Raw genomic sequence first — 18872 nt, 5'->3', positions numbered from 1 at the left:
CAGTCTTGCGACCCCTCGTAGGTCGCTGGCTAGCTATCCTCTCTAGAGCACTAACCAGCCCCATTGTAGTGTCTGTGCACTACAGTTCCCCACTAACTTGATTGCTGTACGAGAAAGCAGCTCTTTAATTTATGAAAGCTGTTCCTACCGAAAAAAACTGAAGCAAAACTAGATGCTGTTTTCCATGCCTGATTCCAAGGTATGCAAAGCGTAGGCGTTGAGAACAGCGCTCTCTGCTGCTGCGATGTAGCTTCCTTGCGCATGAACTAGGTGCGTTTCTAACGAATTCCCTACCTTCAACACATGGCTCACGAAACAGCATCAAATAGTCAATGAACATTCATCCCTCAAGTCTGCCCATCGAACTTTCTTAAAAAGCGGAGAATCACAATTCTCCCTCTCTTGACCCGGTTGGGTCAGTGCCTTGTCCCAGTGTCGGAGTAACCGCCAGCCCCAACCTTAGGATATTAACAAAGGGTACTAGTTTACACATGCTATTGATTACGGAAAATCAAATAGGCATTCTGAAGGTCCTTCGATACGAGTAATCTCCGTACGCGTCAGCACCAAATAGCACTTGGCAAAAGTTGAGATCGCGTGAGCGACCTCTGCATCTCGATCTGAGCAGAACTATATTCAAGCATTCGTTGTAAAATGCATGTGGCTTTTCCGCTTTATTGCTGTTGATGATGTTGCTTCGGCACTTGATAGTGCTTATGACGCCTTTAGAAAACATTGGAAGGCCAAACTAGTCCAGTGGGTCACTGAAGCTCCAGACTAACCAGTTTCACCACAGAAAAACCAAAAGCACAGCGTAGCCCTTCAACAATATTTTTATGAAGTCGAAAATTTTTTTAGATAGCCTTCTCTTGACGTAGTGGACGCTACGTTGCAAAGAAAAGCCGCCAACGAGGTGATCCGCTGAGCGCTCTAAACGGGAGAAGCTGCGTGGGGCCGACGGGTGTGCGCTGAGACTGCATATTAGCGAACTTCTGATATTTACCGCATGTTTTCTTCGTGAACATTCAGAAGAAAACCTTGTCAGCGTCACGATCTAGTAGACATGAGTCCTACCAGGGGTCACTGAATGCACGCCAGTCTCAATTGGTTGCCAATGGCTGTCACTCGCCATACACCGCATTGGCGTGTACTGCTCCCCAAGAGGCGAACCTGGCCAATTAGATTCAGCTACAAGCACTGAAGTACTCCAAATACTCTAAGATACCGATTTGTCTGCAGGTCAAGCAGCAGAAACAAGCAAAGCAGCAGCCATGTAGTCGAAGGACTGGTCCTCTGGCCAGCGCAACGAGTTACGACACCTCCCTAGCTGACCGGTTTATTCCTGCTTTAGGGGGAAAATACAATTAAGAAACTTGCGCTTGCCTGTATATTTTTGAAGCATTCTCGGGAGAAGGACATCGCCGGGCTCCCCCTCAGCTTCTGGCTGGTGTCGGGCATCCGCCCCGCGTTGCATGCTGATGGTGCAGTGATGAGATGGTTATCTGCTGCAAAATACAGATGTGCGGAATCAGTTCGCGCTGTAGCTGCCGCAGAACCAGGAAACTGTTCGCTGCCGTGAAGCAAAGGGGACACTGGACGTCACGCTGCGCACAGCAGCACGCTCGACGCTGGCTTTCTTCAATTTGGCAAGCTTCCAAGTAAGTGCCATACACGAATATCTAGGAGAGCTTGCCCTAAGGGTGCACTTAACTCTTCTGCACATCCGTCGTGCTTACGTCGACATCGCCATATTCAAGTCTAGGAACTGCTCGTGCTAAATCAATTGGTCAACATTTTGACAACACTAAAAAGCCAGCAATTTGATGAAAAGGAAAACTCTGACTACTTCATTAATTGTTTTGAGGCAGTGGTACTCGCACCGGGCCGAACTCAGCAGTACTAGCTTTAAGGTGTTTATCCTTCCTTCCGCCGTTTCGTAGTGGGGCAGCATCAATAGAAGTCAATTCCTCTTTCCTGAGACGAGTTCCATATTTTCTCTCTTTTCATCCTGCTATGTATCTAACGGCTGTTAGGGCTCCGCTAGCGTTACAAGGGATCTGATAAAAGATAGGATTTTATAGGCTTGTTTCCGAAAGACTGATCGTGGCTGAGCTCTGCATCACCCCTAGCTTTGACCGAAAGTAATGCCGTCTTCCTGAACCTCCAAATTTTTTGGAAATATGTAAAAGTAGTGGTAGAATAAATGATTCCTTGTGGTTTAGTCAAATGTCACTATTTAAATACTCAAAAATCACTTACAATGAAAAAGACTCCACGCTAGTGGTTGGACGTTGGAGGCCCATGCACTTCCAACTACACTGTTTTGATATATTACTTTCGGGAAGGAATAAATTGTGCTTCGTTCTAAGTGGTCTATACGCTGCTGGAATCGTTGGTCGAAATGATTATTGCTCAGCAGCCACTGTTGCTGCTTCAGTGCTCCCCTTTCTTCCTGAATGCTGGGTAGATGCTGGCTCTGGAGATGACTGGAAAGCTCTCTCCCCAAGGGAGCCATTACTTGAGCATAAGGCCCAGCCCTTCTGCATTTGTGCAAATAAAGTTGTGCTATCGGGGCTTGGAGAGCCGTTTGCCTGTTTGTTGCCTGCTGTTCACAAAAAAAGTGACCTCGATAGTTTACTCGGCGGTTTGACGAAGAACTATCCGCCGACACGCTGATAGACCGTGACTTCGTGCCGCCAGGTAATCTCATGCAGTCGTGTGTGGGCTGCTCTGTATATGCTGTGGAGGAATAACCGATTTCTGTGCCCTGTGATTTCTGTCGCTCCTTCCTCCGTAGGTCTTCCGATGCAGGCCTCCATAGGTCGGCTGGCATACAAGCTGCTGGAGGAACGAATGCAAGCGATGAAAGGGGGGTCACTTTCTCTCTTGAGCATGCAGCTGCTGCCTTGAGTATGTCATCAGCGCATCTGCGCTCTACTTCATCTGCCATCATAGACTCAACCATCCGCTGCTTCCGTAATGCTGTGTTGCAAAAGGGGCATGTTCTCGGACTGCATGGGCTCGACTCCTCTTGTGCCTCATGTTGCGAATGTACAAGCGACACCCGCCTATCTTGCCAATGGGGGCTAGAAACACTGGCAGCACGTAGCCGAAGCCAGCGCTCCTGCCGTAGCTGCCCAGTACAACAAGGTAGTGAAAGCTGCAACGCATCCTTTTTGTGTAGAGCGGGAGAAGTCTCACCGGCAGCATCATTCAAGATTACAGCGTCAAGCCATGGGTACTGCTGAAAGTCAATTGAATAGGAAGCCATATCACGTACTAGGGCAGGCAGCGTTCTAGAAAGTGATCTTTCTAAGTTGTGCTCGCGCCTTAAAGAGGAAATAAAAATCGAATGATCCACGAAATCAACTACCTATCCATGGCACTACTGCGTGGCCGTCAGCCACCTAGGTCTGCCCATAATCTAACACCAGGTGACGTGTCGAAGACGGTTAGCTCCTCAGGCTACGCAGAGCTCGCATAACTGAAGGAAGAACAGAGTTACAGGCTGTTAGCTTTTACTGAATCTTGGGTCTCATTCGTAAATTCAGGCTTGCGTCGTCCACGGGTCCTCACAACAAGGAACTCCACGTGCTCCACCGCGTGCCCTTCCGTACCCGCCTCCGTTTCAGAATTTCTACATGTGCAATTCACTAAAAAGCGAAAAATATATTAATGATGCCAATAGAGAATCTCCTATGCGCCACATCCAACTACCTGTTCACTTGCGCTGGCCATCTCCTTGCAGATTGGGGCGCTCAAGTCTCAGCACAATCTGGTGAGGAATCAACATTTAAAGAGGTGTCTGCTGCCTCAGAAGACTCAAAAACATTGTTTAATATAAGCTGTTTAAGAGTTCAGATGGACGACTTCACCTAGAGCAATCGCGGGTTACTGCACTGCAAAACCGCCGTCTCGGCAGGAGTGCGCATAATGACGCTCCAGCAACGCACTAGGCGCGCTGGAGGGGGAACAAGTCAGCCTCTACCCAACACGAAGCAAAACAAAGGCTAGCATTCAAAATTTATCTTTGAAATTAGGCCATTAAGCTATGTCAGCTCCACCACTGATCAATGTCCCTCTCCTCCAGGAATGTATGAGCGGCACCGCACTCACTCTCCTGGAGAGGCGTTCTCTCGGAGACGACCCACTTTAAATAAAAAATCGTCACAGTCTGCTGTGCACTGTGAAAAAGCAGTGTACTGCACGCATAATGACTTGATTTCCACTTGTTAAAAACGAGACTCCCATTCGCCACCCCTCAACAACATGCAACAACGGGTAGCCGCATCGATAGCGGGCTTGCGTCGCCATCTGACTTCCGAGGATTTCATACACTGCCGAGCTTTGGGGAAGAACAGGGCATTCATTGAGACACGTTTATATGGAAAGTCAATACATCTGTGCCGCGCTTCACAGTGACATCCATAGAACCGCCTCCATGGAGCACGACAAGTTCTCGAAGCTGAGGCCACAAAACGGAAGTCGCAAACCGTGTTCCGTAAGATTGTCATTTTTCCGCGAAACAAAGTATTTCAAGATGACATGCTTCCAGTGCCAATGATATTCAACCTGTAGAACATGACACGGATACGGACCCTCACCTGTACGACTGAATCAATTCTCTCTCCCTGCACGCTAATTATACGATCACCTTCTTGGATACCCGCAACATCTGCAGCTTCCCCAGGTGTTACTCCACAAACCGTTAACGTTGATCCTGGAGCACAATCACACTCGTGAACCAGTATGTAGTATCGCAGTGTTTGGAAACGAGCGTTGACGTGCGTGCGTGTATGCACATGCGCATTGTATGCATGCTTGCATGACCTCACCAAATATGAATTCAAGTAAACACTGAGCACTACAGGTCCCCAGCCCTACGGCTACAGATGTTTGCCCCAAAACCAGTCTCTACTTTGAGGTCGGCGTGCTTCCCGATTGCAATGGCCCTTCATCACACAATCAGGAGAACTCCATTGCTCGAAAGGCGAATCCGCGGTTGCAGAATTGGTGAGAGCCACCATAAAACTTACTTCGTGGTAGCTTTTGGTGTGATGAAGCCAAGCAGGGAACTTCCTCCTTCACGAGCAAGCCTGCACGCCAGTTCGTCGCATCTGACACAAGCCAGGTCGCAGCTGCACGCAAAGCACTAGCACGCAGTTACTCCACTTGGAATACCTATGCGTACGTATCTTACCAATCGATGGCGAAGTGAACTTTCCCGTATCTCGTAGAGCTTCTGCCACCCGGCGCACTACTGGAGAAGGCAGCGCGAGCCTGAGTCACGGACTCACGTAGAAGCAGTTAAACTAATGAGCACACCGCTGCAAAACATTCAAAAGCATTGCAAGGCAGCATTCAACTCTCTGAATCAAGGAACAGCAACCCTATTTGGCGCACCAATTTATCTCACCCGCACATGTCAAACTTCTTAACAAGCATTCCTACTACGTGACCACTCATGTTACATACAGGGGCTCCAGACATGCCTGCCAAGAGGTAGAATACACACAAACAATAGGTGCTTGCCGATAAAATATAGCGACGCACACCACTGTGCCTGGCTTCACGTCGCGGCTTACCGGGGAGAGTCAGCAGTTGCAGTTGTAAAAAGCCCAGACATCCAGAGCTGTCTAGTGATTTGAAGGTTTGACGAGGCTGGAGCACTCGGCCTGCCACCCCTATTGACTCGTCTGCATGCTAAATGAGCAGGTACACATGCCGTGCCAAGTGTGTTTTGGCTTTTTCTGCGCAGATCACGTGCAACTACGCATTCAACTGCACGAAATTGTCTCTTGTGGACAGCGCACGTGAGGCACGAGAGAATCGTACCTCCGTTGCAGCGTAAGTTGCGACAATCTCCCCCATCAATGGACGTGCTTCATCGAACTCTGTTCACCACAAAATTCATATGAAAGTGGGAGAGGCAAGCAGGCTAATACTAGTTATGGCAGTCCTTGATACGGGGCGACGCTGCGCCGCTACTGCTTGGTTCAACTTAGAAGCTTCAGCCACTATCAAGGGATACAGAAGGTCGAACGTAACTGTTTAGAAACGCTCTTGACCTGCAACAGTGCAAATCCAGTATCCTTAATCCTCTTCAAACAATACGCGTGACGCTTGTCTCACGAAAGCTGGGAAAAGTGAATGACTAGGTCTGGGCAGAGGAAAGCTTACTTTTGCAGAAAGTTTGGGAGCTATCATCGTTGGGAATGCCCTCCACTCGGAGCACAGCAACATCCGTTACTGCGGAAAACAAACATCGGGTCAAATGTAACCCGTGTAGGCATCAGCTTCATCACGTAAGCATGTTGCGAAGGCATAATCTGATGCTTATTACCCTTATCTAGGCCGCAGAGGCTTGCTGGATGTATCCGGCCGACAGAGTCCTTGATGGCAAGTCTATAAGGCACAAAATCCCCTTGTAGTCCTTGATCCTGTTTAAAATCTGCCGCCGAATTCAATGCGTTTTCTTCTTCTGAGTCACCGAGCCGCTGTTTTCGTGAGTAAACGAAGGGCAGCAGCCCACAGAAACAGAAAAGCAAACATATGCTCAATATTCCAATACTTCCACGAAATGCAACCAGTACACAGGGGAATCACAGTCGTTGGCTGCGTTGCACAGCAGGGGATTCCTTACCAATACTACATGAGCTGCTGTAACAACATGGCCTGAGATTGTCAGCGCAGTCACGCAAGCAAACGAAAAGGTCAAACGCACTGCAAGTGAAGATTACTCTTAGAAGCATACCCATGTTCACGTAAAAGCCTCTTACCACGATCATCGAAGAAGAAACCTGAGCCAAGGAAGTGGAAGCGCTCAATCACGTGTGGGTCCCGGTCAGGTGAAGCCATGCATCGTTCCTGCTTGCAGGCAGATGCTAGCTCAGGTTGTATTGCATACACCCGTACGACGCCTGGCTTCATCATTTCAAATGCTTGTTCTGGCGCAAGTGTCTCGTGGGGTCGCTGCTCTTCTTGCTCGACACATTGTCCTGGAATACCCTTGCACTGTGCTGCAACACTTCCTCCAGCGGGCGCAAATAGGTGTTCAGCAATAGTAGAGGCGACATAAGAGAGCCAACAATACAAGGCAACGCCAGTTCCGGGCAAGCTCTTGTGGCTCGAAATAGCACACATGCGAGGACTGTTCCCTAACTGCCTTTCTCTCTCCCTTTCACACTGGACCTTGTTCCGCCGGTTGCTTTCCATGTAGCTGTTGGCGACGGTAGCGCAAAAGGCACCCACGGCAAGCCACAATCGAATACATGGAGCTTCCTGAGATTTGTATTTCAACCGTGCCTGTCCAAGGTCCTTAGCTACAGGAACTGCTCCATGTGATTTTTCAACGTGCCGTACTTGAGAACACCTTGATATGTCCGCATCCGCTGCCCCATACGTTAAGAGGCACCTATCTAGGGAAAATCTGCCGGTAAGGATCCTTAACCTACAACTCGGAAAACGCGGGCGGACTAACATTCTGAAACAACTTTCGTCATGTCACTTGCCTAAACACGAGCCGCAGGAAAACAGAGGAACATATTGTGCGCCTTTAAAGCGGCTGACGCTACCTATATGACCAGTTCAACTGCTGACGGCGGCTGTAACGAAGAGGTAGGAATCATGCCCACTGATGACGCGCTCTAAGTTCCGCTGCTGAGCTCTGAACCCACAAGATAGGCCCGAAGGAATAGGGAAAATGCATTGAGATTAACGTGGGCATAATGGAGCTTTACGGCATGCCATGCACGCAAATGAAGGTTCCACCACATAAATGAAGCTCCACAGCCGTTGAAATTCAGCAGGCCCAGTTTCCCTCAATCCAAGTCACAACAACTAATATTGTTCTTAATCTACTAACAGCAGTATTTACGATTCAAATCATGCAGTATAAATATAGATGCCGTGCAGCATGCGCCAAATTTTCACTAGGGGCAAGACCTGTGATACAGCTGCGACGGGTTGCGGCTTGAAGCAAAATTTCGGGAGCCCTTCCACAATACGAAACTATCATCAAGCCTGAATAAAAATAATTAGAACGTTGTTTGCTGCGAGATTTTAACGAAAACTATTGGAAGGGACTACACGGGAGCGTCGCCAGTGCTCGTGCACTACCGGAACTAACAATCGGGACCTCTGCCAATGGGTTACTACAGTTTGTAAATGCTGGACCAGTGCACGCCTTGCATTCGGGGTAAACACAATGGAAAACTACAGTGCTATTAAAATAGCAGCACAGCTCTAGTTCCATTATCAGTGGCGACTTACAGATTGTCGGCCCCCAGGCATATGAGGACGTCAGCCCAAAGATCCAGTGTAGAGCCGCGCACTACAAGGAGCTTAGGCACACAGTAGCAGTACACAGGCAATACTAAGCAAAGAAAAGGGAGGTCTGAGGGTGTCTACACTCAGGTTCAGCTTGGAAACTGAGGCAAGCAGCTGGCAACGACACGAGACACGATTGCACGGCGCGACCTGTGTGGCCTCGCAAACAAACTTGTCCTCTACCTGGAAAAGGAATAACACCCAGCTTTCTCAGTTCAGTGTATTTTCTTTTACTGAATAGTTCGTAGTTTTCGTGACGGTAGGGCTGTTCCTTCACTGGTAGTTTGAAAGCTGCAAGCAGGGTCTCTCCCGGGGTCCTGCTCCTGATTGCCCAACGAGAACTATGTAGAATAGCTCAAACCTTCACAAAGCGATACTCCTGGAATGTTGCGAAACCATTCATGCACGTGCTCGATGGTAGGATTTAGTTGTGGGGTGACACCAGGCGCGGGAGGCGCTGAAGCAGTCTGTTTTCCATGGGAGGCCTAGCCCACTTCTCACAGGCAGGTGACAGGTATTTTCCTCACAGATAAATGAGATGTCCTACTTACTCGCCCCGCTCAAACTCTATGGTTCAAGAGCGTGATGAAGGTGCAGGGGAGCGGCAGATGCATAGCGGTTTAGTGTTTAACATCTCATGATGTGATACTTCAGCGATAACACTGGGCAGCCGCCAGCATGCATTCGCGTGAGTCCCAAGTATATCAAGGGACGCCTCGTAATACCTTTCATGGCGTTGCTCAGCACGTACGCGCATCAAGTTCCGCGTGTCCAGGAGATTTCAAAACTGCCCCCACAGCCCCTTCTGAGTTGCAAACATATGTTCTCTCCGAGAACGCTTCTCCATAACTGCTTAAGGTAAACTTCCTGCAAATGTCAAACGAAGCATGTGCACTATAGACAAGCAGGTTTCTTGTGACAGCATTCAGTGCATCGTCAAGCGACGAGCAGGCCCGTTGGACCACACCGACAGGTATCCGGCACGCTTCGTCACGGTCTGTCCACTAGTAATGCAAGCTTCAAGGCCGCGCCTGAGCAGATTACACGTGCGACACCCCCGACCCTTTGCGCGATCTCTCCTACGGAACGCTTCAGCGCTTTGACTCAAAATTGATACTAAGCCCGCAAAGCGTGTTCTCATGGACCTTCCTTTCTCGTCTGTCTTATGCTACACGACATCAAGTAATGGTAAGTATAATCCCTGCCGACAAAAGCAGGTCTGCGCACAGCAGGCTTCATGAGAGCACTGCAACCCCTGCAATACTTCCCCAAGACATCAGAAAAAAACAGAATACCACCCTGCACACTCCCCATTACCTATTACACAGGAACACTACTCCGTTCAGTCTCTTCTGATGCCTTCGGAGTGCCCTTCTGTACAACCCAAAGAACGATGCTCCCGCCAGAGACACCTCTTTCTACCAAAGTCTGCATACTAGCTTGCTACATTAAATTTAGTTTTGAAAAAATTTGTAGGTATTCAGTCTACTTGTCGTGCTTGCTGTTGTGCATATTCATTTCCTGAGTTGAAGAGTTTGGAACTGTTGGAGCCTGCACTTTTTCGAAGCACAAAGCTTGTTTACAAAAACTTCTTAAGGCCGGAATTTTCTGTAAGTAATCACGACAAATGTATGGATGTAGTTTGTGCGGCTCGTCACTGTTTGTGTACTGCGAGATATTGTGTTGACAAATCGTCCATATTTTGGGAACTTTTGTGACTGATGTTGCAAGGGTATTTAGCTTGTTGAGAAAATGCCCAAGCTGCTAAACGTATAGTAAACGGTCCTAAAATTACTAATTGCTTTGGGGTGAAAGCGAATTCGGCGCGATCCCAGCTATTCGCATGATTCTTAGCTCCGTCATGCCTGCCGTGAACCCAGTGACACTTTCAACCATTCCACCATGGGCTTCACAAAGATGAGGAACTGATATTGCTCACTCTTTCTGTCCATAAGTATTTACGGGAGGCTTCTTTGCTCGAGGAGCAAATGCACCAAGGGAATTCAGGCTCCGCAGCAAAATCGGCCAGAATGCCACAGCCCCCACGGCCTGGAAAAACGGGAGCTCGCAACAAAACGAGCCGACGCAGCCTACTAAGTAGCTGATCTGTGAATACTTATTTTTTTGTGGTCAGCACTCATCGAAGTGAGCATGTGATAGTGATATTTTTGTTCCTCCCAGGCGGCGCACGCTCAAACTCCTCGTTTACTATATGTAGGCAACCGCTTGTCGCTTAAATTGGGGCGTGCTCTTTTAAAACAAATCGTTTCGAGATAGTAGCCGTTTGTCACTTTGATGCATTAGGCTTTCTTAATAGCTGGTTGTGCCGGTTCTTTGTTTATCTTAACCGCGTGAGGTTGAATTCTGCAAGTAGACTTTTGACTGAGGCCAGCCTCCCATGCAATAACTAAACTTTTGCAATTATTGCTCGAAAAATGAAAAGAGCATACGTAGCGAAATGGGTCATTGCGAACCACTAGATTACGCGTATGCACACTATTTCCTCAGATTTTTGTTAAAACGCATTTGAGCAAACTTTATAAGCCTGATGTTTATTCAGGAACTGGCAAATAAAATGTTTCTCTCTCCCAACACAGTGATGCTATGTGTAGTGCGCAGGCACTACAATTGAGCTTGCTGGTGACTTCTAGATGTTGGCACGCCGAAAGAACACAGATAACTCATTTGTACTAGTAAACCGAGGCAATTTATACGCGAGATAGCATGTGTAAATTAGGAGCGTTTTTTAATATCCTAAGGTTGGGGCTGGCGGTGACTCGGGCACTGGGACGAAGCACTGACCCAACCAGGGCAAGAGTCAGAATTGTGATTCTTGGAGTTTTAAGACGATTCATTTGACAGACTGAGGGATGACTGATTATTGAGGACTTGATGCTGTTCCATAAGATATGTGCCAAAAGCTGAGAATTCGTTAAAGGTGCTCCTAGGTCCTGAGTAAGAAAGCTACGTAGTAGCAGCAGAGAGCGCTGTTCACTACACTATACCCTTTCAGAGCATGTGGTCAAACAGCCTGCACGCTTAGTAGGTGTTTGTGTCGCAACCTATCGGATGTTACCGACTCGTACGTGGTGAAGAGGCCCCTTCGATTACACAGCATCTGGTAAATCGATACAAATTCGCATTATACAGGAGCTATAGACACCAGGAAATTCTAGCTGCTGCCTTGACTCCCGGTAACCAGCACCTACCTTGGGAATCCGCGTACAGCCATTTAAATTAGGTACAGCCCCAAAAGAGTCCGAAACTGTATGGGCGCAAGTGGCTCGCCAAAAGCTGCACTGTGAATTTAACGTATGTGCATTAATTCCTCTCGGCCATACTTAATATCCAACGAGTAATTTCATGAAGCCCCAGGTGTAGGCCCTTTCCTTCTACGCGATTTTCCTCTACAGGAGCTCTGCCTGGCCAGCCTCTTGAGTCCCGTTTCCATGCACCTCACCATTTGCATGTTGCTTTGGGTGTCCTAACCTCTGGCTTGTGTTGGGGAAGACAGTCATAATCATCCTAGTTTCCTATTTTTAGACCTTAGTTTAGCGTTGCTGGGACTTGTGCTTTGTCCCATCTTTGGGTCGTTGCGCCTGTTGCTTTCCCAGTAGCCCTAGCGCCAACAACATTGTTGCCCTAGCTCTCTCTCAGGGCCATTTATAATCCTCAGATTATGACTGGGCATAGATGCTCTTCTTTGGTAACGGCAAAGCAATCAGACGAATGCATGCAGTGTCTCCGCAGTTCCAGCGGCTCAATTCTGATCAGCCTAATGCTGCACAACGCACCCTGCTCCCAAAGCACTTCAAACTCATGTTGAAGTGCCCCGACATCAAGCACTGCTGTCTTCCTCTGACTGCAAAGTAACCCCTAGCCCTCGTCTGCTGTCGTCACTGTCTGCTGTCGGCACTGTGGTGAGGCCCTCAGTTCATCACTATTAGGAGCTTCATGTTGTTCGCCTGCTTCTCTTTCTCCCTTAGCTTGCGTGCTGACAGTATTCCTGGTAGGCAGCTTCAAGTGACATCTGCTTTTATTTTCTAATTTTCGCTCTGGGCACAGCTGCAACCCTCGTGGATATGGATTCCCTTTACTCTTTCTGGAGGAGCTGCTGCTTCAAGCTGGGAGAGGCGTCGATTGCATTCAACTTTCTGGCCCAAAGTTCTCAAGGTTCCCCTGCTTAGAGAGGTGGAATTAGCACGCTTACAGTGCTTATGGGTTGTAGCGTAGTTATTCCCCGAACTGCTTCCAAATTATGATGAACCAGGTCCAGATCGCCTCCTACGTGGCTCTCCTGCTCTTGTTAGCCGCGTGCCCAATACTACTCATTCAAGACCCAATTTATATATTAAAGAGCTTTAAGCGGTCTAGGTACGTGTTCCAAAGGTACAAATTTTTCGTCTTCCGGATATTTCTCGCTGTGCGTGGATATGCTCCTTACTGCAACGTCAGCATATCTTGTCAGCCCCAGGCTCCGCGCCTAACAGCGTAGCACACTGGGGCTAGTCACCACGTAGCTAAGCTCCTTTACATTAATGCTACTCCTCCTTACAGCATCAATATGCATATTGTAAATTGCATGCCCCTGGGGGCTAATTCTAGGCTGCATTGTTGTCCTGTGCACTACAACATGCAACTAAAGCCATTCGGAAATAAGCTAGAGAAAGTAATATACCAATTTTTATCCTTGTTCTTCAAGCCTTGGCTTTGCTTGCATCATAGGTGCTGTGACTGTAGCTGTACCAAAACTGCGATCGCCTGCAAGCATCGTAGGCATATTCAAATTCCTCATTCACTTTTGTTGTGTACTTTTGTATTGCCTAAAGATACAGTAATTCGCCTGGGATATGCAACTTTCGAGGCACAAATAATAAAATCCCAAGGGACAGAAAGTGGCAAAAGCACTGAGTGCATCCTGCGCCACAGAGGAGGACGGTCGAATTATAAGCATTCTGACCTTATTTCAAATATAGTAGCCACCCATGCTTTGATGTGCTCAGTATAACTGATCTCCTGAACAAGTGGGTCAACTTTTGCTTCTGCAACGAATCCTGTAACTTCAGGAGGCGATAATCTGCAGCTCATCACTATGTCAGCGTACCGCCGCTCTGCTGCCAGTGCAGCACCCCCACTTGAGGAAGTGGCAGGAGCTGGAGGCGAAAAACCGCCATTATCTAGCAATGTGGCGCCAGTGACACTGCGCGCTGACCAGTAATGCATTACGCCAACAAAAACCTGAGCTGGCACTGACCCTGTGATGAAAGCACATATCCTCAAGCTGAAAAAGCAAGACTCCTTGAAGCCAGAATGAGGCAACGCTACGAATTGCGTCACGTTGAATTGTTTTGCTTCAAAGAAGCCCTACCCTTTCGGCGGTCGTCCAGCACAGTAAAAAGGTGTACAAGTGTCTTTTCTACGCTCTCGCGATCCGGAGCTTCTCCCTAACTCAGACACTGCGCAGACCGTGCATCTACAATTCACATGGTTTAAGTGTTACACCTATTTTGGCAGCCCACGGATGAAAGCACCGTTTCACCTGATCGCCTTCGTCAGCTTGGTTCTGCAACTGAGCATGAGGAGGTGGTCGTAATTTGCTGCGTCGTCGCGCTGCAATGCTTGAACGCTGCTTGTGCCGTGGTGTGGTAGCGGAAAGACCTCTGAGTTCTTCAAATTCCGCTTGCGCCTCGGCATCAGCCACCATCTTGCTTATCTGATCGGCTACAGAATTTGCATAAGTTCTCGAGTTCATATGGATGAATATATGCCATTTAAAAGGAACCATCTTCTTATTTTACTGCCAAAGGTACTGCCGGCAATTTTAGTGCAAAATTTCATAAAATGCAACGCCAAAACTTGCCTGTTTCCATTAGTGCATCGCTATCAAACAGCGGAGGGAGATAGCGCTGAACAACCTGTGTAGACGCACAACATTTTGAAAAGGCGTTTTATGCAGCCCAGTAGTTGCCCTTCAGCAACTGCCATGATGCACAACTGCGAACGTATGGAGAGGCTCTGGCTTGATGCCACTAAAACCGAGCACGTAAACAAACTCTCTGGCTGATTCTTCCGATTGGTTAGTCGATCGAATTCAAACGGTGTTCCTCACTGCCACGAACTCATCCCAGTCTGCTAGCCCTTGGCGATTCATTGGAACCAAGCACAAGAGAACCTGTGACATATTTCGGAGCTAAGAAATCCCAGGTGAAGCTGCTTGAGACACTTTCGGGCTCTTCGCTTGCACAATAGGGAAATCAGAAGCCAATACGTGTAGGTGCTGCCTATGGAAGGAAAGGTGGAAGATACGCACATGGATATGCATCTTAGACAGAAAGAGTTCACTGTTATCAAGCACTTCTCTTAATTTCCACAACGGGAGCTGCCCCGCAGGCGTCATGTCCATCTGCAATGCACTCAACATATTTCGACACAACTTGTCCTTTAAGCCGTCTTGTCATCCAGCTAGGTTGCATGCCATGCTTCATCCTTATTGCCTAATCTATAAATAGAGGTTCAATATAGGGCGCAAAGCGTTCTTCAGCAAGGAGAAAGCACGTGAGGACATTTCTGAAAGCAGCGCAAATTTCGAAAGCCGAAGGTACTGCTCGATCACGCCATCATGTTGGCCTGGGACGCACAGCCTGTACAACCTTCAGCTTTCACGGCGTTATCAGTAGGTAAGCATACGTAACGGTAGGCAGCATCAGCTCAGAACCATAACGACAAAGTCAGCAAAAATATCTCGAGGCTGCAAATTCGAGTTACGTACACTTCTATGACTGTCCTGCTGAGCTCCTCTCTTATCGCTTCCTTGTCAACTTCGAGCACAGAGTTGTTGATACTCTCCCTCCTAGATCGCAGCACAAAAAGATAACTGGCGAAGTGGAGACTCTTAATCCAGCACATTTTCTCCTTTGACGCTGGTTCATTTCTGTAGGATGTTTTGACCTACCTAAGTACTTGGAGGAGTGTTGGTAATGCCTCGTAATAGACGTCTCCGCGGTCATTACCTGGGACAGTTTGCATGATGAAAGCCATATCTTGCCTAGAATACCTAAAAGAAGCAAATGCTACAGGCACACCGTATGATACGTGTGCTACGCTGGCGCTCCAGGCGCTATTTGTTCCGAAGATTGCTGAAAGACCCACTGAAGTGAGTTCACCTGTGTCTCAAAAAAAAGTGCACACCTGTCAGTACGCTGCATGGCTGTCTGCAGCTCTTGGCGTTTCACCAAGCCTGGAAGAAAAGCATTCCAGAAAATTATTCCTTCCGTGATAAGCGAATTTGTCTCGGGAAATTCAGGGGCAGCGGTGGATCTACTGTCAGAACAAGACGCGTCACTTTTGCACCTGATGTGAGCGCAGTATTTCCGAGACCATCAAGCAAGTCGCGCGTGACTCTGCACACCGTGAACATCGCTTTCAAAATGCATAGTTAAATATTGTGCCCGTTGATTAGGAAGCCGTGGCAAACAAGCTGGCAAGCCATCCACCTAAATGTATTAGCTTGTTGTTCACAGGAGAGATGCTACACTGCGTCTGTTTTTAATAGCTCGGCTGTGACTATACATTCCGTGAGCCATTGAAGCACGCACAATGATTCAATCGTGCAACTGCAGCAAGCATCCAAGCCCTCATAACTACACTGTCCAACCGCCCACCGAAATGTCTCATCTAGCTCTTCGCGAAAAAGAAGCAACACTGCGTCTGTTGTTGCTGTTCTGGTTACGCGGCTACGATAAAACCACAGAAACTCAGAAACTCCTCGTTGTAACTTTTAAAGCACCGTCTTTGCTGGCGTCTGTCTTCGTCCCCACATATATGCCTTCCATACACTCAGCTCAAAAGCTTGGAGACCTCACCGTTGACAAGCTTTTTCCCGCCTGCCCCTCAGCACTTCAAGAAGCCTGGGAATTTTCTGGGAGTCAGAAAGTCAAAGAATGCGGAAAAACTTGTATCTTTTATTTCTCAGATACGAATATGAGCCATGCCTGTACCTTGAGTACCGACAATATTATTCGTTTGTCGCACTAGGCAATTGTCTCAACTCATGTACGTTGCAACTTGAATTTCCGTAGAAAATTTCTCCTAGCTTACCTCTACATAGGGCCTGTATTCAATCCATCCCCCAGAATGTTCTTGCGCACCGGCAAGCAATTGAACGAATTCCCACCTGGTAAGCCCGAGGGGACATGCGAACAACAACGCAGAAACCTCTCGATGCTGAAGCCGGCCTGCATCATCCGCAATTAACCTGGAACCAAATATTTTGATTTCTGATTCTTTTCAAGGGCAAAATGCATATCTTTTGCAAACTTTCTAATGCCACATTGCTTCTCTGAGTTTGCCTGTGTTGTCTTCATCAGCAGCATCGAAGACTTTCTCGAGGAGTCGCTTGAGCGTCGAATCTGTCAGTTGTCTTTCAAAGCTTATGCTGGGGTTGATTAGACCCTGAAAATCTAGAGGTTCTCCAAGCTGCATGGCAGCATTTTCAGAATTTTCCCAGTTTGCAATTTTTTTGCGTTGCAGGATTCTTTTTTGGTGTTTTTTCTCATTTTGCATCAGGACGGCCTTTTGCTCGGAAAGCAGCATCTCAACATGCTGGAGTTGCGCATTCATACGTGTCTGCTCAAAGCTTCACACATTCGTCAGCCTGTTAGTCTCGTGAGAACACCGTTCTTTTAACAGGGGTGCTACGCCTTTGTCCCACAGGGCTGGTCACGTGCCGCCTTACGGAGTCTCGAGAAACAATGCGCGTTTTACTTGTCGTTTGTTTTCAAGAATCCTAAACACAAAGGCCGAAAAGGTAATGACTAAGCCTCATCTTAACTTTACGTAGTAGTCCACACGCGTGTGCTTAGTTTCCATGTGTGCGTTGTACCTGTCAAGCCAAAATTCGAACTTTGACGCAAGAATTGTCCTGCTTGGTGTATGGATCAGATGCTCGCCTTCAAATCTGAAGTACACATCTTCCTTTGCCCTAGCACTAGTTGTCTGCTCATCAGGCAAGCACATTCACTTTTTTTCAGGGCATCTGCCAAAGGGAGTTTCAGAAAGCGAACTGCGGCTTTGTTTGCCCTCCATCTTTTCTTGGTAGGATTCCTTACGGCGCTGGTGTATTCCTGCTGTCCCTCTAATTGATCATACGAGTCTCTCTCGACTTCGCTGCAACCGCGTTGCTCGCGCTGCTGCTTGTTTGCTTCCAAGCCACTGACCAGTTTGGGTGAGAGCATGAAGTGAACAGTGGCTTCGACATCTGCAACGGGCTTCTCAGCTGTGAGTTTGCAGAATGTCACATCAAATCTGAGTCACACATACGATGGTGATAGTACAGCTGCGTGTAAGCATGAGAACAAGCTAATGGCAGCATGCTGAGTTAGCATTCTGATTAGATAAAGAAAAGGCAGCAGTTGCGTTCCGCACGCTGAAACTCTACGCGATGTGGAGTCATGTTAAAAGTACAGCGATTGGGTTTTTACCTCCAAAATAGGCGGAGCACATGTTACATCGTGCACCCGCTGCCAAAATATAAAAGCTAAAAGATGACTTCGATTAAAAGTAGAGAGGGTACGCAGTGATAAGTAAAGAAAACTTGGCGCGCATGCTAGAACAAAAGAAATGCCCCCAGGTATTTGGAGTCCTGCAACAGTAAGTGGTTTTATCTCTTACAGATGATAGCCTGTAGGGGAATCTACTCCACGGTACTCAGTCCGGTGAAGATAACTGCAACAGTGCAGGTTAAAACACCTTTTGCAATGTCGATCAAAAGGAGGCTTGATTGCATCACTCAAACAGGCAATTGTTGAACGCGCCCTTTCACTTAACCTTTGCGTCCCCCGCAAGCTTTTGATTTCATGCTTCGGAGTGAGTGCTCTGCATCATTACTTCTCACTGGGCACTGCATGCGGTACGTGTGAAATTGCTGGCAAGCGATAATATACATGCTTGTTCCTGCACCTATTATTTTCATCAGGATGCAACTAGTGTCCCGTTACTATGAAATGAGATTATTGAGGCCCATGCTTGTCCTTCCTTTGCATAAATGAGGCGATTTTCTCATCAAGAGAACTCCGCACATTTCATAATCAATCGACAAGCACCAACTCACTCGGAACTCCAAGAAGAGATCAATGAGTGGATGTAGTTTATGCCGCAATTAGCGGGGTCTGCAGCTTCGCTGTTGCATTCCATCATCTAGTGGCTGCTAGCAACTAGCGTGACAGCCTGGAGTTCTGTACAACAGATGTATCTTGTGAGACTTGCAAAGTATCAATGAACCCCAAGAAGCCGCTGCATATGTCTTCAACTTCTTGGTTTTCACTTAAGGTCCATGTTCAAGAGCAGCTTATCCCTGCAGACTTGGTTTGCTTGCAGCCAAAGTGAGTCACTCAGGGTTTGTTTTGGCCCTGTTTGTTGATCAGTTGTAGGCTATAAGATAGACTTTTGGTGGTCGCATTCGCTTCCATTGCAATGCCACTGACTTCACCTGGTAAGCAAACCGCATTCCACCATGGCTGCCAAAAATGCGAGCACATTTCACTCAT

General features: G+C 47.7%; 2 protein-coding genes across 2 annotated transcripts; both read right to left on the bottom strand.

Moving 5' to 3' along the window:
* Positions 1–4112: 4112 nt before the first annotated feature.
* ENH_00025540 (Serine protease Do, related) lies at positions 4113–7215 on the bottom strand (the record flags this gene model as incomplete). Its single annotated transcript, XM_013579809.1, has 12 exons — positions 4113–4184; positions 4400–4465; positions 4605–4720; positions 5037–5096; positions 5201–5280; positions 5417–5492; positions 5586–5703; positions 5836–5894; positions 6181–6249; positions 6344–6497; positions 6644–6675; positions 6780–7215. The coding sequence occupies 12 exons, from the start codon at positions 7213–7215 to the stop codon at positions 4113–4115; spliced, it is 1338 nt and encodes a 445-aa protein (XP_013435263.1).
* A 7821-nt stretch (positions 7216–15036) lies between these two features.
* Positions 15037–17829, bottom strand: ENH_00025530 (hypothetical protein, conserved; the record flags this gene model as incomplete). Its single annotated transcript, XM_013579808.1, has 9 exons — positions 15037–15178; positions 15281–15373; positions 15517–15565; positions 15679–15728; positions 16191–16246; positions 16502–16562; positions 17210–17322; positions 17436–17602; positions 17808–17829. The coding sequence occupies 9 exons, from the start codon at positions 17827–17829 to the stop codon at positions 15037–15039; spliced, it is 753 nt and encodes a 250-aa protein (XP_013435262.1).
* Positions 17830–18872: the final 1043 nt, after the last annotated feature.

This window comes from Eimeria necatrix, genomic scaffold, assembly GCF_000499385.1.
Source record: "Eimeria necatrix Houghton genomic scaffold, Enh_scaff195, whole genome shotgun sequence".
In the NCBI taxonomy this organism is placed as follows: domain Eukaryota; phylum Apicomplexa; class Conoidasida; order Eucoccidiorida; family Eimeriidae; genus Eimeria; species Eimeria necatrix.
This window is presented reverse-complemented; position numbering and strand designations above follow the sequence as displayed.